At 43.9% G+C, this 15,476-nt stretch overlaps 1 protein-coding gene across 2 annotated transcripts in view; it reads right to left on the reverse strand.

Moving 5' to 3' along the window:
- Positions 1 to 14,744, reverse strand: part of THSD1 (thrombospondin type 1 domain containing 1) — a 66,360-nt gene extending 51,616 nt beyond the window's left edge. Inside the window, exons 1-3 of one of the 2 annotated variants that reach the window (XM_042961818.1) lie at positions 14,687 to 14,744; positions 11,674 to 11,824; positions 6,379 to 7,344 (exon numbers count right to left, since the gene is read on the reverse strand). In XM_042961818.1, the coding sequence (XP_042817752.1) occupies positions 6,379 to 7,344; positions 11,674 to 11,731 (1,024 nt within the window). In that variant the 5' untranslated portion in view covers positions 11,732 to 11,824; positions 14,687 to 14,744. Of the gene's footprint in view, positions 1 to 6,378; positions 7,345 to 11,673; positions 12,816 to 14,686 lie in introns of those variants that run through there. The other variant, XM_042961879.1, reaches the window with a different exon arrangement.
- Positions 14,745 to 15,476: the final 732 nt, after the last annotated feature.

Below are 15,476 nucleotides of genomic sequence, written 5' to 3' on the forward strand. Positions count from 1 at the left end.
TAGCGGAAGACCATGGGGGAGGGGAAGAGGGAAAAAAAAAAAGGCAAACCACAAGAGAGGGAGGGAGGTAAACCACAAGAGACTCTTGGATACTGAGAACTGAGGGATGATGGGGGTGGGGGAGAGGGGAAAGTGGGTGATGGGCATTGAGGAAGGCACTTGTTGGGATGAGCATTGGGTGTTGTATGGAAACCCATTTGACAATAAATTATATAAAAACAATTTTCATTTTGAAATGTTGTATCTTTTTCCCTTGGAAGTAAAATCATGGTTTGTAGGACAATCAACAATAAAAAGTAAACATTTAGGCTACATCTTATGTCCTTTAATTTTAAGCCACATTAATCAAACAGGAACATAGGAAATCAATCAAAGCAATTAACAAATTTAATCAGGCAAACATTTTTAATGCTTTAAGTAATTCTGTCTGTTCCCTGAAGATTTCTACCAATAACTTTGAGGGAAATACCAGGCTAAATGAAAAGTCATTAGATAAATGTAGTTCGTGTTTTAGAAATAAAGAGCAAGATGATCAATATTTCAAATACTTTTCATGAATGAAAGCTGTTTTGTTTTGTCCTGGTTAGATGTCCATACATGCACTCACACTACATAACAAACCTGTTTGGCCAGCATAAATACCTTTCAGGCTACTATAGAGGATATTAATTCTGAATGAGCCAAATTTGTCTGGGATAGGAAAAGGGAAATTTGTTTCCACCCCTCAAGACTATCTGAAAGAATACAGCCCATGAAACATTCACAACTGGAAGACATTTTGCTCAAGAAACTAAAGCAACCAAACAAAACACGCTTATAAAAAAAGTTCTTTAGGGGCGCCTGGGTGGCTCAGTCAGTTGAGCATCTGACTCTTGGTTTCAGCTCAGGTCATGATCTCACAGTTTGTGGGCTCAAGCCCCACAATGGGCTCACATCAGGCTCTGTGATGACAGTGCAAAGCCTTCTAGGGATTTTCTTTCTCCCTCTTTCTCTGCCCCTCTCCCACTTGTGCTCTCTCTCTTTAATAAATTTAAAAAATAAACATTAAAAAAAAAGACATTAGCTTTAAAAAAAAAAAAAAAAGAAAGAAAGAAAAGAAAGTTCTCTAGACAAGAGTAACTAAAAGCAATAGATGGAGCAAAGGCACCTGGATAAGCAGTTCAGACTCTCTGTGCACAGAACAAGGCTCATTTATATCGGCCAAATCATGCTTGTGGGTTCCAAAGTGGGTTATGTGTGTTTCAAGAGGGGTGGACAGCACAAGACAAGCCAGTGAGATGAGAAAATAGTATAACTTTTTTCAATTTAAACATTTTACATTATTTAATACATGAATTGACAGTTGATTATATGGGAGGCAGTGAAGAATAAGGGTAAAAGCCAGTCAACCATCAGTAGTGGTTAAGCCACTTAACCACCAATTGAGCTCAGGCAAGTTACTTATTTTGGGCTTCTATTTCTTCACCTATAAAATTGACAAAATTATAAGCCTAACTAATAGGGTTGTTATGAAGATTAAACAGGTTAATATTTATAAATCACTCAGAACAGTGCCTGGTTACAAAGTAATCACTATATAAACATTAGCTTTATTATGTCAGATGATCGCACACAGGATGTCAGATATCCTACAGGATATTCCTAAGGAATCCCAAAAGAAGAGTTTATTCTTGGAAGGATTTACATATTCATTCACTTTCAAAGAATATGGAGTAGTGCAGCATCTAGGGGTCTACTTACATGAATTTTTACAACTGTATTTTCTAGCTTTAGGTAAACTAACTCCCAAAGTGGACAAGTAGCTTAAAAAAGATTCTGGCGGAGAATTAAAGATAATGCACAACGTGCAAACAGGAAGGAACTGACAGGGTTGATAGTTCTGTCCTTGGTAAAAAGCTCTTGTTCAGTCATTATAAAAGAAAAACCATACCATTTAATCACAGAAACAAGAAGATGGCCTAAAAATTAAATTATCAAGGAAACTATAAATATATACACTTTTTATTTACCAAAAAAAAAAAAACCTAAGTTAAAAAAAATTATGTGACTATGACTTCATATCCTCTATCATTCATTATCAACTTTTACCCTAAATTTATATACTCCCGTCTGAAACGGGATGTTGGGCAGATGTGTTCAGAATTTAGGATTTCTCAACTTATTTTTGTAAGTTATTACAGTGCTATGCCAAGATTACTAACACTCCCCTACCAGGATCTCAGGCAGCATCCCATAGCCAAACACATTAACATTTCTGCAGAGAAAAATATGAACATTCACACCAAGTAGGATTAATGAAGATCATAAATAATTTTTGGTTTAAATGCAGCACATCTATTTTGCATTTCCTGTAAACTGTTATTTACTTACTATCTTCAGGTCTGAAGATATATTTGGAAAAAGAGACAAACATGTCAAACACATTACTCCATTGTCCAAAGGAACTAGTAAGAAATTCAGTGGAGGCAGCAGCTCACACAAGTCATGGTGGGTTCAGTGGGGTCCCTAAATGATACCATTTACCAAAAAAAAAAAAAAAAAAAAAAAAAAAGTCAGCTGCCAATTTAAGTGGAAAATGAAAAGAAGAGAACTCGATTCAGTCATACATTTTTTATACTAAAACCAGAGAAGGCACTGAGGTCCCCATTACTAGCATAAATGTCAGTGATTAGCCGGAGTCGGAGCCACACTCCTGGAGTCTCCAGGAGCATTAGTCCCTCCAGGTGTTGCGTCCAGCCCTGGTGGCCAGTTGTGTCTGGTTGCTGCAGCCCCATAGGGAGCCCTTCGCCACCCTCAGGCTGGAACCTCAGAGAACCACTCCTTCCTTCTGCCCCTCTCCAGTGTCTTCTCCCTGCTGCTGTGGGGAAAACTCAGTCTTTAAACGAGCAGAAGAATCAGCGGGAACCCCAACAGCTGGGAGAACCACAAGGTAGACCTCCTGCTCCCAGTGTTTCTAATCAAATGGCTCAAATGTCTTTATATCCCTTGGTTTGTTTCCACTAAATTCAATTAGACTTTTTTTTCTCTTAACTTCTTTTGAAAAGGCAAGTGTAGCTTGAATGATTAAATTAGCTTAATATAATTTTTCTATGCTAATATCTGGACCGGCCACATTTGCATCAATTTTCACTTGAATAAAACATGTATTGAACAGCTATTAAAGTGCCAGGCCTACTAAGTGGGCCAAATAAATATCATAAATAGCTTCATGGCAGCGCAAGTTGGCTTTTCCCACCAAATGAGCTTCCCCCATGAGAGTGAGGGTGGGCATAAGGCTGAGGGCGGGGGGAGAAAGACACTGAACAAACCACGACAGAAATGATCAATGCCATGAAAGAGGAATGAAGGATGCCGTGCCAGCTTACGGCAAGGGAATTTAGCAAGTCTGGGGTCAAGGAAGAGTGACCCAAGTGAGGACTTGGGAGACAGGTTAACGTCAACCAGGTGAAGGCGGGAGGAGGCTCCCGCCCAGGGATGGTGACTGTGGGTTGGGCAGCCCGGCCACAAAGGGCCCTGCGGATTCTCATCCTCATATCCATTGAGGTGACTGACAGTTTGATTTTAAGCGGGGGAACAACCTCAGCAGACCTGAGTTTTACATAATCTCTCTGGCTGCAGTGAGAGAACGAAGTGGACAGCGGAGGGAGCTGGAATCGATTAGGAATCTGTTGCAATAGGTTAGCTAAGGGATGACAGAGGTTTAAACCAAGTGGTATCCGCAGAATTGGGGAGACGTGGAGAGATTCAGACACCGAGGAGACAAAACTCATAGGACTTGGTGATTTATTACTTATAGGAGGTGAAGGAGAAGAGGAAGACTCCTGGGCTACCGGTCTGAACAATGAAAGGGGTGGCGGAGGCCTTACCGAGGAGCAGGTTTAGGGGGTAAGATGATGAGTCGAATTCTAGGTATGTGGCTTTTGAGAGAGATGGGAGACCCGTGAGGGGTGACAGCTGTGCAGCAGCACTTAGATGCAGGGGAGGGATGCCAGTCTGGAGTCACTGGCATCAGGATGGTAATCACCTAGTGGGTGTGTAAATAGTATAAGGCGCAGAAGTCCAGGGGCGCCTGGGTGGCTCAGTCGGTTAAGTGTCCGACTTTGGCTCGGGTCATGATCTCATGGTTTGTGAGTTCGAGCCCCCCATCGGATTCTCTCCTGACAGCTCAGAGTGGAGCCTCCTTTGGATTCTGTGTGTCTCTCTCTCTGCCCCTCCCCCACTCACACTCTGTCTCTCTCTCAAAAATTAACATTAAAAAAAAAAAAAAAAAAAGGCGAGGAAGTCCAATCGTTAATGGATGAGACCAGGTGGTAGAACTGGCAGGCGAAGGAGACCATGAAGGAACAGCCAGGCAGGTGGGAGGTAAGCGAGGCGAGTGGGAGGTAAGCAAGGCGAGTGTGAGGTCACGGAATCAAGGTCAATGAAGACACAGGCTGCAAAGCGCCCCTGGGTTTTGGGACCTTGGAAGTCATCCACTGGCTGCTTTAGTGAGAGCACTTTCAGGGGAGGAGTGTGCCTTAGATGTGGGCTGAAAAGTACACGTGAGGTGAGGAAATACACCGCAGTGTATAGGTGACTTTTTCAAGAACCTGGACTATAAAAGGAAGGAGAGAGAAAGACGGTATTATGTGGGGGAGAACCAGGGGATGAGGGGTGGTGTTGGCTGTATTTTTAGATAAGAGAATTAAGCATATTTCAAAACTGTTGGGGAGAAGCCCATCAAGGGACAGTTAGAGACAGAAGAGGGAGAGGGGATCAGGATTAACAGAGGATTCCTGATATGAGCAAAGACACTGGGGTCCACAGCAGAGGGCAAGGTTGACCTCGCACTGGAGGAGTGACACTTCTTCCACGGTGGTGACAAAGGAGGACCGATGGCTGCAGGCGCACAGATATTTTAGTGGGAGGGTGAGGTGGCTCGTACCAGATGGCTGCCAGCTGCCCTGTGTGGCAGGAGACAAACTCAGCTCTGAGAGTCAGCCATGGGGCAGGGGTTGAGGTCTGAGGGGGCGGTGTTCTAGAGAATGGGAGCAGCGCTGGCCAGGGTAGCATGGTGGGCCCGGCTGAGGAGGGAGGTGCAACCCACTCACAGTGCCCCTGTCTCCCGGGTGTGACCTTCTCGTCCAGCCTCCATGCAGTGGGCAGGCAGCTGGATTCGTGCATCAGAAGGATAACAGGGCACAAGAGTTTCGGGTATTGGTAGGAGAGAGATGAAACGGGCCATAGAATCTAGGCTGGACAGAGAGGTAAGTGCAAGCAGAGAAGTGACCACAGGGTGCAGAGAAAGTCAAAGGAAATGAGCTTCCAAGGAGAGAAAGTGGGTGAATTTGGAGCAAGAAACACTTGGGGTTCCAAAGACAGACAGGCGCTTGGGCCGTCAGGGTGCACGGAGCTTAGCGGGGATGAAGACGTAAGCAAACGGGACAATCCCTGCCGGATGATTCTCTCGCCAAGACCAGGCCTGCACCCAGGAAAAGGAAAAGAAATGCAAAGAGGAGCATGGGGCATGGATGGAATGGTAATAGCCCCACTTCTTTGTGATTAGGTAGGGCATCATGCAAAGAATTTAGAATCTGAACTTTTGGGAAATCTTGCTTTGAAATCTCCCTTCTAAAGAAACTCATTCCTGTGAATGAAAGATGTAACAGTGAAGAGACATGATCCGCTAGAGGAAGCCAGAAGTTAACTACATACAATTTGAGATTTAGCTTTGAATTCTGCTCTTCCCTGCCATGGATTTGCCATATGATGTAATAATATAACTTTTTTAACTATAATGCACAGCAGCTAAGGTTTATTGGAAGCACCTGGTCCCTATATGCCAGGCACAATGCGGAGAACCGTGCACATGTATTTCACTGAATTCTCACAACTCTGAGGCAGAAACCATTATTATCCCTGTTTTACTAGTGGGGAAACTGAGACCTAGAGAGGTAAGCAGGGAGCTGGGTCTGCTTATCATTACTCCTAGTTTTTCAGATAAGGATGGACAATGCCATTTGCGACATTATGAGAAGGGAACCATAACAACGATGGTACAGCTCACCTAAATTCGAAATAATAATTTTGACTGCATGAATGCACCAGTTTGATTACAAATTTTTTGAAATCTCAATACCAACCTGGAGGCCTAGGCGGCCCTTTCGGTTAAGCAACGGACTTCAGCTCAGGTCATGATCTTGTGGTTTGTGAGTTCAAGCCCCACATCAGGCTCCGTGCTGACAGTGCGGAGCCTGCTTGGAACTCACTCTCTCTCTCTCTCTCTCTCTCTCTCTCTCTCTCTCTCTCTCTCTCTCCCCCTGTCCCTCCGCACCTTGCGCGCACATGCTCTCTCTCAAAATAAATAAATAAACTTAAAAACAAAATCTCCATACGAACCTATGTTTCTCTGGATTAGCATGCACTCCCTCTCCTTTGTGGAAAAATGGCTTCTGCTTGAAACGCCAAAGTCAAAGCAGTATTTATTCCTCCCCATGTCAAATAAAGTGCAGTTGAATACTGTTCTCCTCTCTCCCAAGGTCAGGCTGTTTTCAGCCAGCCGAATGGTCCCTTCCCCAGGGCGTCTGGGGGCCTCCTTGAAGACCCCGATCACTCCCTGGACGAAGACGCACGGGGGAGGCAGCACCACCACCTCCACTACCGACTCACATGTGAGTTCCGGCACCGTCACCAGTTTGTATCCAAATTTCTGGGCCAGGTCAATGGGTCCCGTGGAGGTAATGACCGAGTCTTGGCCGAGCAGCTTCAGCACCACAGTGACGTAGGCTTCCGGCCCCACGGGTGCACAGCCAAACTCAACCCACTGACCTTGAGAGAGTTGTGTCCTCTTGCTGGTTCTTATCTCCAGCGGCTGTCCTGGACTCGTTCTTGCCTCGGGAAGACTGTTGGTAAAGATGACATCCACCAAGATGTCAGGTTGGTCCGCAGGGAATGAGCACAGTGGTTGACTGGTAAAAAGTCCCACCTGGAAGGTGCCTTCCACTGCCCTGGATGTCCTATTCAGGTCAACATGAAAGACAGGCCATTCCACCTTGAGAAAGGCACTTTGCTCCCACAGGTGGACTGGAGTGCTGTTGTCTGCCGCTTCTGGAGTCATGGTGAACCAGTAGTCCCCCGCCTCCTTGAAGTAGAAGCATTCGAACTCCAGTGTTCCCCGGGACTGGTTGGTCAGGAGGTATTTGGTGGTAACAGTCTGATTGGTGTTGGCCTCCAACAACAGGATAGATACATTCCTCAGCGTCCCATTAGCCCCACTGACATACTGGAAACCCACCGATACTGTATTGTTGCTTAGTGCTACATGGCCGGGCTTTCCCAAGAGGAGGTATTCAGCTTCTGCAAGAACTGAAACGAAATGGTGAGAATTGGTTTTACAAAGGGATCTCTGAGCAGCACTGTTGGAGACATCAAAGAAAGCAGCACTTTAAACATAAGAGAGGGGCGCCTGGGTGGCTCAGTCGGTTGAGCGTCCGACTTCGGCTCAGGTCACGATCTCGAGGTCCGTGAGTTCGAGCCCCGCGTCGGGCTCTGGGCTGACGGCTCAGAGCCTGGAGCTGGCTTCCGATTCTGTGTCTCCCTCTCTCTCTGCCCCTCCCCCGTTCATGCTGTGTCTCTCTCTGTCTCAAAAATAAATAAACGTTAAAAAAAAAATTAAAAATAAATAAAAAATAAACATAAGAGAAGTGTGAAACTCAGCCAAAGGGTGCGTGAGTGATGCTGAGTGCAGATTCTGTTAGTTGGGCACCTGCACTGTTTTCATTCTAAAGTGGCTGTGCACGTTCATCCTCTTTCATGGTTATGCTTAAAACAAGGAATTAGAGACAAATACCCTGAATTCACCGCACTCAACAAAGCAACACGTCTGCAATGAAAATCTATAAAGCGAGAGTAACAACTGATAATTCTCAAGATGTAAATCCAATACCTTACTTTTCTCATTTTAATCTGTTAAAAAGAAAAGGGGGGGGGAAGCCCTACATGGAGACATTTGCCCCCCAGGATGGCAAACCCAGACTTCATAGTTTCAACCTACCTGGCAATAAGATCTTTTCACAGTCAATCTGAAATTTCTTGCACTAGAGAGGTTATCTCCATGATAAAAAATACCTGCTAAAGACACCCAACTCCACACACCCCCCACCCCCCCCCCCCCCCCACCCCCCCCCCCCCCCCCCCCCGCCCCCCGGCAAAAAAGACATCTTGGCCTGAAAATAATCCCTTCTGTTCTTTTGCTAAGAACTTCTTGCCCCACCCTCCTTCCCATAAAAACCTTCCATTTTGTGCAACTTTTAGGACCATCGCTACTTGCTAGATGGGGCGCTGCCTGATTCAGGAATTGCTTCATAAAGCCAATTAGATCTTCAAATTCACTCAGTTGAGTTGTGTTGTGTTTTGTTTTGATAAATCATAGTCTGGTGTCTAGGTATTTGGGGGAAATGGATAAACAGTAAAGTGAGAAAACTTGATTTACATGATGCAATACAGACGGCTGTAGATGACTTAAAATGGAAGACATAAATATACTTCCAAGTTATTTTCTGATATTCAAGCCAAGTACTTAAGCATTTCTACCAGTAAAGGAACCAGTGCCCTTGGTTCGTATGAAGCAGAAATTTTTAGATGAATAAGAATTGCTGACACTTTCTTCTGCACAGGTCATCCAAGGGATAGAGTGAATGTTTATGAAATAGGCAGGCTTCTCGGCAATTTTAGTGACATCACAGTAACCATTGCTAGCCTCGATGTGATAGATGACTGCTAGCCCACAACTATCACTCAGTTAAGATCAATCATATCTTTTTAAAAAAGAAACCCATCAGAGCAGCTCAAGAGTGGAAAAAACACAGACACACAGGAATCCTTGTTTCTATTTTGAATCCTATCCAAATACATATCAAAGGAGACAGCATTTGGCAGGGCAACAATCAGCGGGCCCATGGCTAGGGTAAGAAACAATTCTAGATTTAAGGCACTCCAGGGTTCTTTTGGCTTGAAAAATAACATGTGTGAGCATGAATTTATTATTCTTATTGTGATTATCTTATACATACATAATATACACATATCATGGCATACATATATGTCCAAAGGCCATCAAAGTGTTATCTGGGCTGGTGATCTTTAAATATACCCTTACGTGTATTCGGTTAATGATCATTAGAATCAGTACGTGAATATATTGGCACATAGAGGTTTTTTTTGTTTTTTGTGTTTTTTTGAACGTTTATTTATTTATTTTTGTGAAAGAGACAGACAGAGACAGCATGAGCAGGGTACTGGCACAGAGAGAGGGAGACACAGAATCTAAGCAGGCTCCAGGCTCTGAGCTGTCAGCACAGAGACTGGATGCGAGTCTCAAACCGCATCTCACGAACATGAGCCGTGAGATCGGGACCTGAATCAAAGTCGGATGCTTAACGACTGAGCCCCCCACATGCCCCTGTTTTTCCTTTTTAAACAGCTCAGTGCTTTACACATTTCTTATTTGAGATGAGACGAAATCAAATATATAAAACTTGGATAACCTGGAATGCTTGATCAACACTTGCTTGAAAACCATAATAGAATGAAGGTTTTTTTTTTTCTTTTTTTCTTTTTCCTTCAGTTAAAACGGAAGTTGAGAGATACTCTCGTTTGGAGGGAGAGAAGTCAAAGTTGAGGAAGGGTGCTGATTCTGACACAGCTGTGCCTGGTTCAGAGGCCACCCAGCACCTATTTGTAAACAGGTGGCTAAAGAGAAGCAGTTAAGACGGAGGAAGGAGTTACGACTGAGAACAAAGATCAGATTGACTTGAATCTCATGGGGCAGGACAGTTTTTAATGCATTTTAAGATTGAGACCACACACAACTTAGGATAACTAACAAACATGATAGAGATTGTCAACCAGGCAAATAAGACTCTGATTTGATGGGCATCCAATAAATTGAAAAGACACACAGGCCCAGTCAGTAATGGAAAAAAAAGATACAGTTGATGGGTTCCAGCAGCCCAGAGAGCAGGTGTACTGAGGAGAGAACTTGCTTTACTATAGAACTCTTATTTTCATAGACAAGAATACATCCTCATTTAGAAAACTGCAATTGAATTGTACCACATTCTGGCTACCACGGTGTGGTTTTCTCCATTCTTTTAGATCGCCTCTCCCCATTCCTTTATTATATTTAAAGTAATTGGTGTCTCAATATAAGCATGTTGCACTAAAAACAACAACAACTGTTAATGGTATATTTTGATCAATATCAAATGGAGAGGGAAAAAACCCAGGTCTAGGAAAATACTTCCTTTTCCATTAGCAGCATGTGCACCCAACTTCTATGTTCTTATTTTATGCTCATTGAACTTTTATTCTCATATTCCAGTAAGATATTTAGTCTCAACGACAAACATCCTTGCACACTGTGTACAAATGGAAAATTCTGATGTCTTTATCATTATGAAACCAAGGACACTTTTGTAATTTTTTGTATGAGGCTGTTGTTACACATGGAGTGATAGGGATTTTAAGTAGGGATGAATAACATTAAGATAATTGAATCCCAGGCTCATTTTCAACAAATCAAGCATCTTCTTGTTTAAATAAACTTCTTCAAACGAAAAGGCTGAGGAAAGCGATTCAATGGACAAAATGAACAGTCCACACTCTGGTCCAGTTATGTGGATGTGTCACTGATATCACACAAGCCATGATCCCTTGGATCATGTTTCTTCAATTTGAAAACAATTTCCACTCTTATACCATGAACTGCTTAGATGTCTATGAAATATTTGGAAATCATCAAAAGAAAAGTAGTACATTGTTGAATCTGTTAAGGTTCAGTAGTTGCATAAAACTCTCTGAGTAACGAACTCAATTTTCAGTTGAAACAAAGTGAATAAAGAAAAGTAACAGTAATCACCTACTCTAGGCTCAGACAAGGTGTTTTCCCTTTCCTATTTTTCCATCACAACAGCGCTGTGATGTCAACAAGAAACTTGTCCAAGGCAAACAACTGGCAAGGACAGAAATTTGGACTGGTTCCAAAGATATTTTAACAGCAAAACTCTCCTGTAAAGTGAAATCAAACGGAGAATCCCAATTAAAAACAAACAAACAAACAAACAAACAACCACACATTCATGTGTGTCTGAGAGTTTCAATGTATAATACTGAATTACTAGGACATCAGTCAAAGAAAATTCAACATAACATGCTTGTCTCCAGTTTGCTTAAATGAAAATGAGGGGCACTTGGGGGGCTCAGGTTATGATCTCATGGTTCATGGATTCAAGCCCCACATCAGGCTCTGTGCTGACAGCTCAGAGCCTGGAGCCTGCTTCGGATTCTGTGTCTCTCTCTTTCTCTGCCTGTATCCCCATGCATGCTCTGTCTATCTGTCTGTCTCTCTCAAAAATAAATAAACATTAAAATTTTTCAAAAAATTAATAAATGAAATGCCTTTTTTTAAATTCTCTTTTTAAAGGCTTAAAAATATATTTAAAGGGAATTTTGCATCAATATATATAGAACCTTAAGAGAACCCAGGGTTGCAAGGATTCCAGTTTAAAAGGTACTGCACTATAGACGTGCCCTGCCTCCTTCATGCAGGGTCATCAACATCCATGCATTTATAAACCCCACGTTTATGTTTCTTCATTGACACTGACAGCATGACGTATACTTAATAATACTCACCATAGTCACAAAGTACCACCAAGAGTAGATTTGAAAAGTCTTTCAACATTTGTTTCATTCTGATCAGCAAAATCCCAGGTCTTTGGTCTCCTCATGTCCTTTCTCACATCCAAACTGTGTTTTTTTGTGTTGTTTTTTTTTTCAAAAACACCTGAAATTAGAATCTCAAAAAATGATGCCTCTGTTCAACGTGATTCACAAAATAGTAATCATGAAATGGCAAAACCATTCTGAGAAGTCAAACTTCATGGGTGCCACTGAAAATAGGGAGGACATTAACTTTCCCCGGGGAAATGATTTGTGCTTGTACGTCCCTTTGGTTCCATTACAGCTCACCTGTTAAGCACATTCAGGTGTGTGCAACACCAAGCTTATTTTTGCAAAACACCAAGTCTCTCATCTTTGTAACGCGTGCTTAAGTGGAGAGTTTATGTGCTGAATTTCATCAAAGTTAAGAGCCAGTCTGGATAACACACTTTCACCTATTTATCTGTTTGGCATTTCACGCCAATCAATTTGCTAAAATTTTGCCGAATTTTCATTTTGCACTGTGCTGCATGGACCGGGCTCGCTTCTACAAATGGACTTACAACCACTGTCTTTCCTGCACGTTATCTGGATTGCTTCATTTCTCAATGCCTAGGAGCTATATCAAAACTATCAAGCCTTTTAAAAAGATACTCAGAGTGTTGCATTTAAATGTGAACTCCCTGTGACACTGACTTCCATTGTTTAGGGTACTCTCAAGAGAAAACAAATAAATAACAATTATCATCTTCTGTCAGTTTCCCAATACTTGTTGCTGTCAGTAATGCATCAGGAGGCAGATGATTTCATGCAGCAGTCTTGCCAGACCACCTAGGAGGGTAGGAAATACCTTGCTGGCCTGTGCTTCAGAACGATTTGTGGGAGGGGGCACTTACTTTGTCTATAAATAGACTAGTCTATAAATAGACTAGACTGTAGAATAAGATTCAGGGCCCTTGTCAATTTTTTTCAATTGAAATCTACTAAACTATGGGCTAGTAAGCATAATCAACCAGGTCTTTTCTTAATGTTTACATTTCCCCATTATCCACAGTCTACTTTAATAATATACTATATTCCAAATATATATGTACATCTCTTCAGAAAAGACAGAAATTAATAGAATTAAAAGGCCTGTTGAAATAATAAAAAAAAAAAATCAACGGGGGGGCGGGGGGGAACTGATTTGTCTCTATTAGCTTTCTTTCAGTAGGAGTTGGTTGAACAAAGGAAACACTGTACTTCCTCAAAGGGAAGCAGAGATTTGAAGTGTAATTAGGCAGATGATTAAGGGTCACTCCCCTCCCCAACATAAAAAGAAAATTCCACTTTGCTGGAATTAGGCATAGATTTGACCCAATCTTTTCCTTGAACCTGGACTGGGAAACACGGTCGAAGACAGCAGGTGAACATCACCATATCCCCCAGGCAAGTTTGGGCACTTAAGGCAATAAAACGCTTCCTTTTGAATTACTGATACTCAAGTAACCAGAGTAAGGAGGGGCAAGGATCCCTGGCTCCCAAAAGTTGAATGGGCCTCCTCCCAAATTGCTTGATTTTCCTTGATAACCATTTTTTAAAGAAGCTCCTAATCGCAACTGATGTTGTGATTGTAACACATTTTCCTTCTTATAAAAATGATGAGTAAAACACAGAATAGTGTGATACTCTGTATTTAGAACTGAATGGAAATGGAAAAATAAGCCTACCTAAAAATCATAAGGATTTTTAAAATGTTCTTAAGCTTTTGAAAATAAATGCTTAAGTTTTACTATCCCATTCACTAATTTGAAGACCTTAAGAGAGCACCCCACAATGGAATGGAACGCTGGGTAAAAAGCACATTTTTTTTTTTTAAATAAGATTCCTTCCTTCCTCTCTCTCTTTTTACTTTGTTTGCTTATTGTCTTCCAACATGTTGTTCCCAATACCAAGACTGTCTACTTTTACAATGTTTGGCTTGAGAATCATTTTGAGAAAATAAAAACCTACGTCTATTTTACACACATTTAAAAACACTTCTATATAGCATTCAGACATAAACATTTACAGAAAACTTCCAAATGCATCAGCTAGAGGGTAGGGAGAAGTAGTGAATATTTTCAGTGGCTAATGGCATCACGCCAAGCTCAGATCCCCTGTTTTTGCTGAAACCAGTTAAGATTGATTCCTACGGTGTCTTCATTGCTGCGGAAAAAGAAAAGGAATTAACCTAAACTCTACTAGGACCAATGATTTATCAAAGAATTAAAGGGAAAACAAAAAGAAGCAAAGTGACTCTATCCCTTCTGACAAACAGGCACACGCTCGTGTGCATCCATCTAATAATATTTATTAACCGGAAATCCCTAGTTCCAAAGCAGCCTGTGTAAACAGGCATTATTTATACACTCAGTGCAGCGGGCTCTGCCCTGGTCCCACGGACTGGACGCAGCTTCCCTAGGAGGCTGTGCGCTCCCCACATCTACAGTTTCCCAAGGGCCCGCAAGTCAAGTTCATGCCTGGAAATCTAGCCCTGCCGAAGTTGTCAGCACAGAGCTCCATTAAAATGAGGACCGTTCTGAAATGCTGAAATCTCATACAGTGTGTACCCCAGAAAAGATTTCTTTCTGGAAATAGGCAAACTTGTTCAGAAACGCGGAGCACCCCCAAGACGCTATCTTTCAAGGGTCCCAACCCATCGGACTCAACACCAGTCTGCAGCCAGCCCGGGTCTCTCGCCAACACCTGTGCCAAGAGAGCCGGGACTCCGAGACGCGCAGACGGACACTTTCTACAGAGTATCCCCTGGGGCGGAGGCTGAGCACCCAGCGGCGGAGGGAGCTGCAACAGCACGTCCACCTGCGCTCCGAGCCGGCGGGGAGGGCGGGGCGGGCAGGGTCCAAGGGGTATTGCCCGACCCCCCACCCCCACCCCCCGGAGCCGCCGGGGACTCCGGCAGCGCAGCAGCGCCCACGGGGGCTGGGGGGCAGCAGGGTCTTCCTACCTCTCGGGACCGGCGGGCGCAGCGGCCAGAGCTGGGGCGAGCGAGGCGGGCGGCGGGCGGCGGGCGGCGGGCTGGTGGCCTCAGGGGCCGCGAGGAAACGCGCACAGCATCCCGCGTCCCGGGACTGCCCGCCTGAGCCCGCTGGCGCTCGGCTCCGCTGCCCCGCCCAGGCCCGCCCCCGACGGACGGCGCAGGGAGGGCGGCACCGGAGGGCGGGGGGCCGGGCAGCGGGCGAAGTCAACCCCGCCCGCTCTGGGCTGCGCATCCTCCCAAGCGCGCGCGGCCGGCGGAGCCTCGGGGAGCCGGGCAGAGCCCCGGGAAGCCGGGCAGAGCCCCGACGCGCCCTCGCCCGCGGCCCACGGCCCACGGCCAACGGCCGGGGCCAAGGGCGAGCCGCGGTCTCCCCTCGTTCCGATTCAGTCACTTCTCTTCTCCCCCGGTGTCATTTTCTTCTGGGGGACCACAAAAGTAGGTCATCCAAGTGGCCTAACTGGTGGGCAGTAAACTTTGGCTTCCCAAATGTTCTTGGGGATTGTCAAAAGAGAATCAGGTCAAGTGCATCTCAGTTTCGATTTTTCTCTCTCAGGAGCCAGAGTTGGTTCAATTAAAAACATAAAAAGTGACATTTAATAAACTCTTAATTCTCAAGTGTTAAAGTTGTCTTTTGAAAAGAATGCTAGAGGATAGAGCTGCACCTTAACAGCTGTGCTCGGTTTTCAGTACACGGAAAAAAAAATGTGAATAGTTTCCCATTTGCTTTTCTTTTACGCAAAATATACCATTTTACAGA

Source organism: Panthera tigris, chromosome A1 (assembly GCF_018350195.1).
Source record: "Panthera tigris isolate Pti1 chromosome A1, P.tigris_Pti1_mat1.1, whole genome shotgun sequence".
Classification (NCBI taxonomy): Eukaryota; Metazoa; Chordata; class Mammalia; order Carnivora; family Felidae; genus Panthera; species Panthera tigris.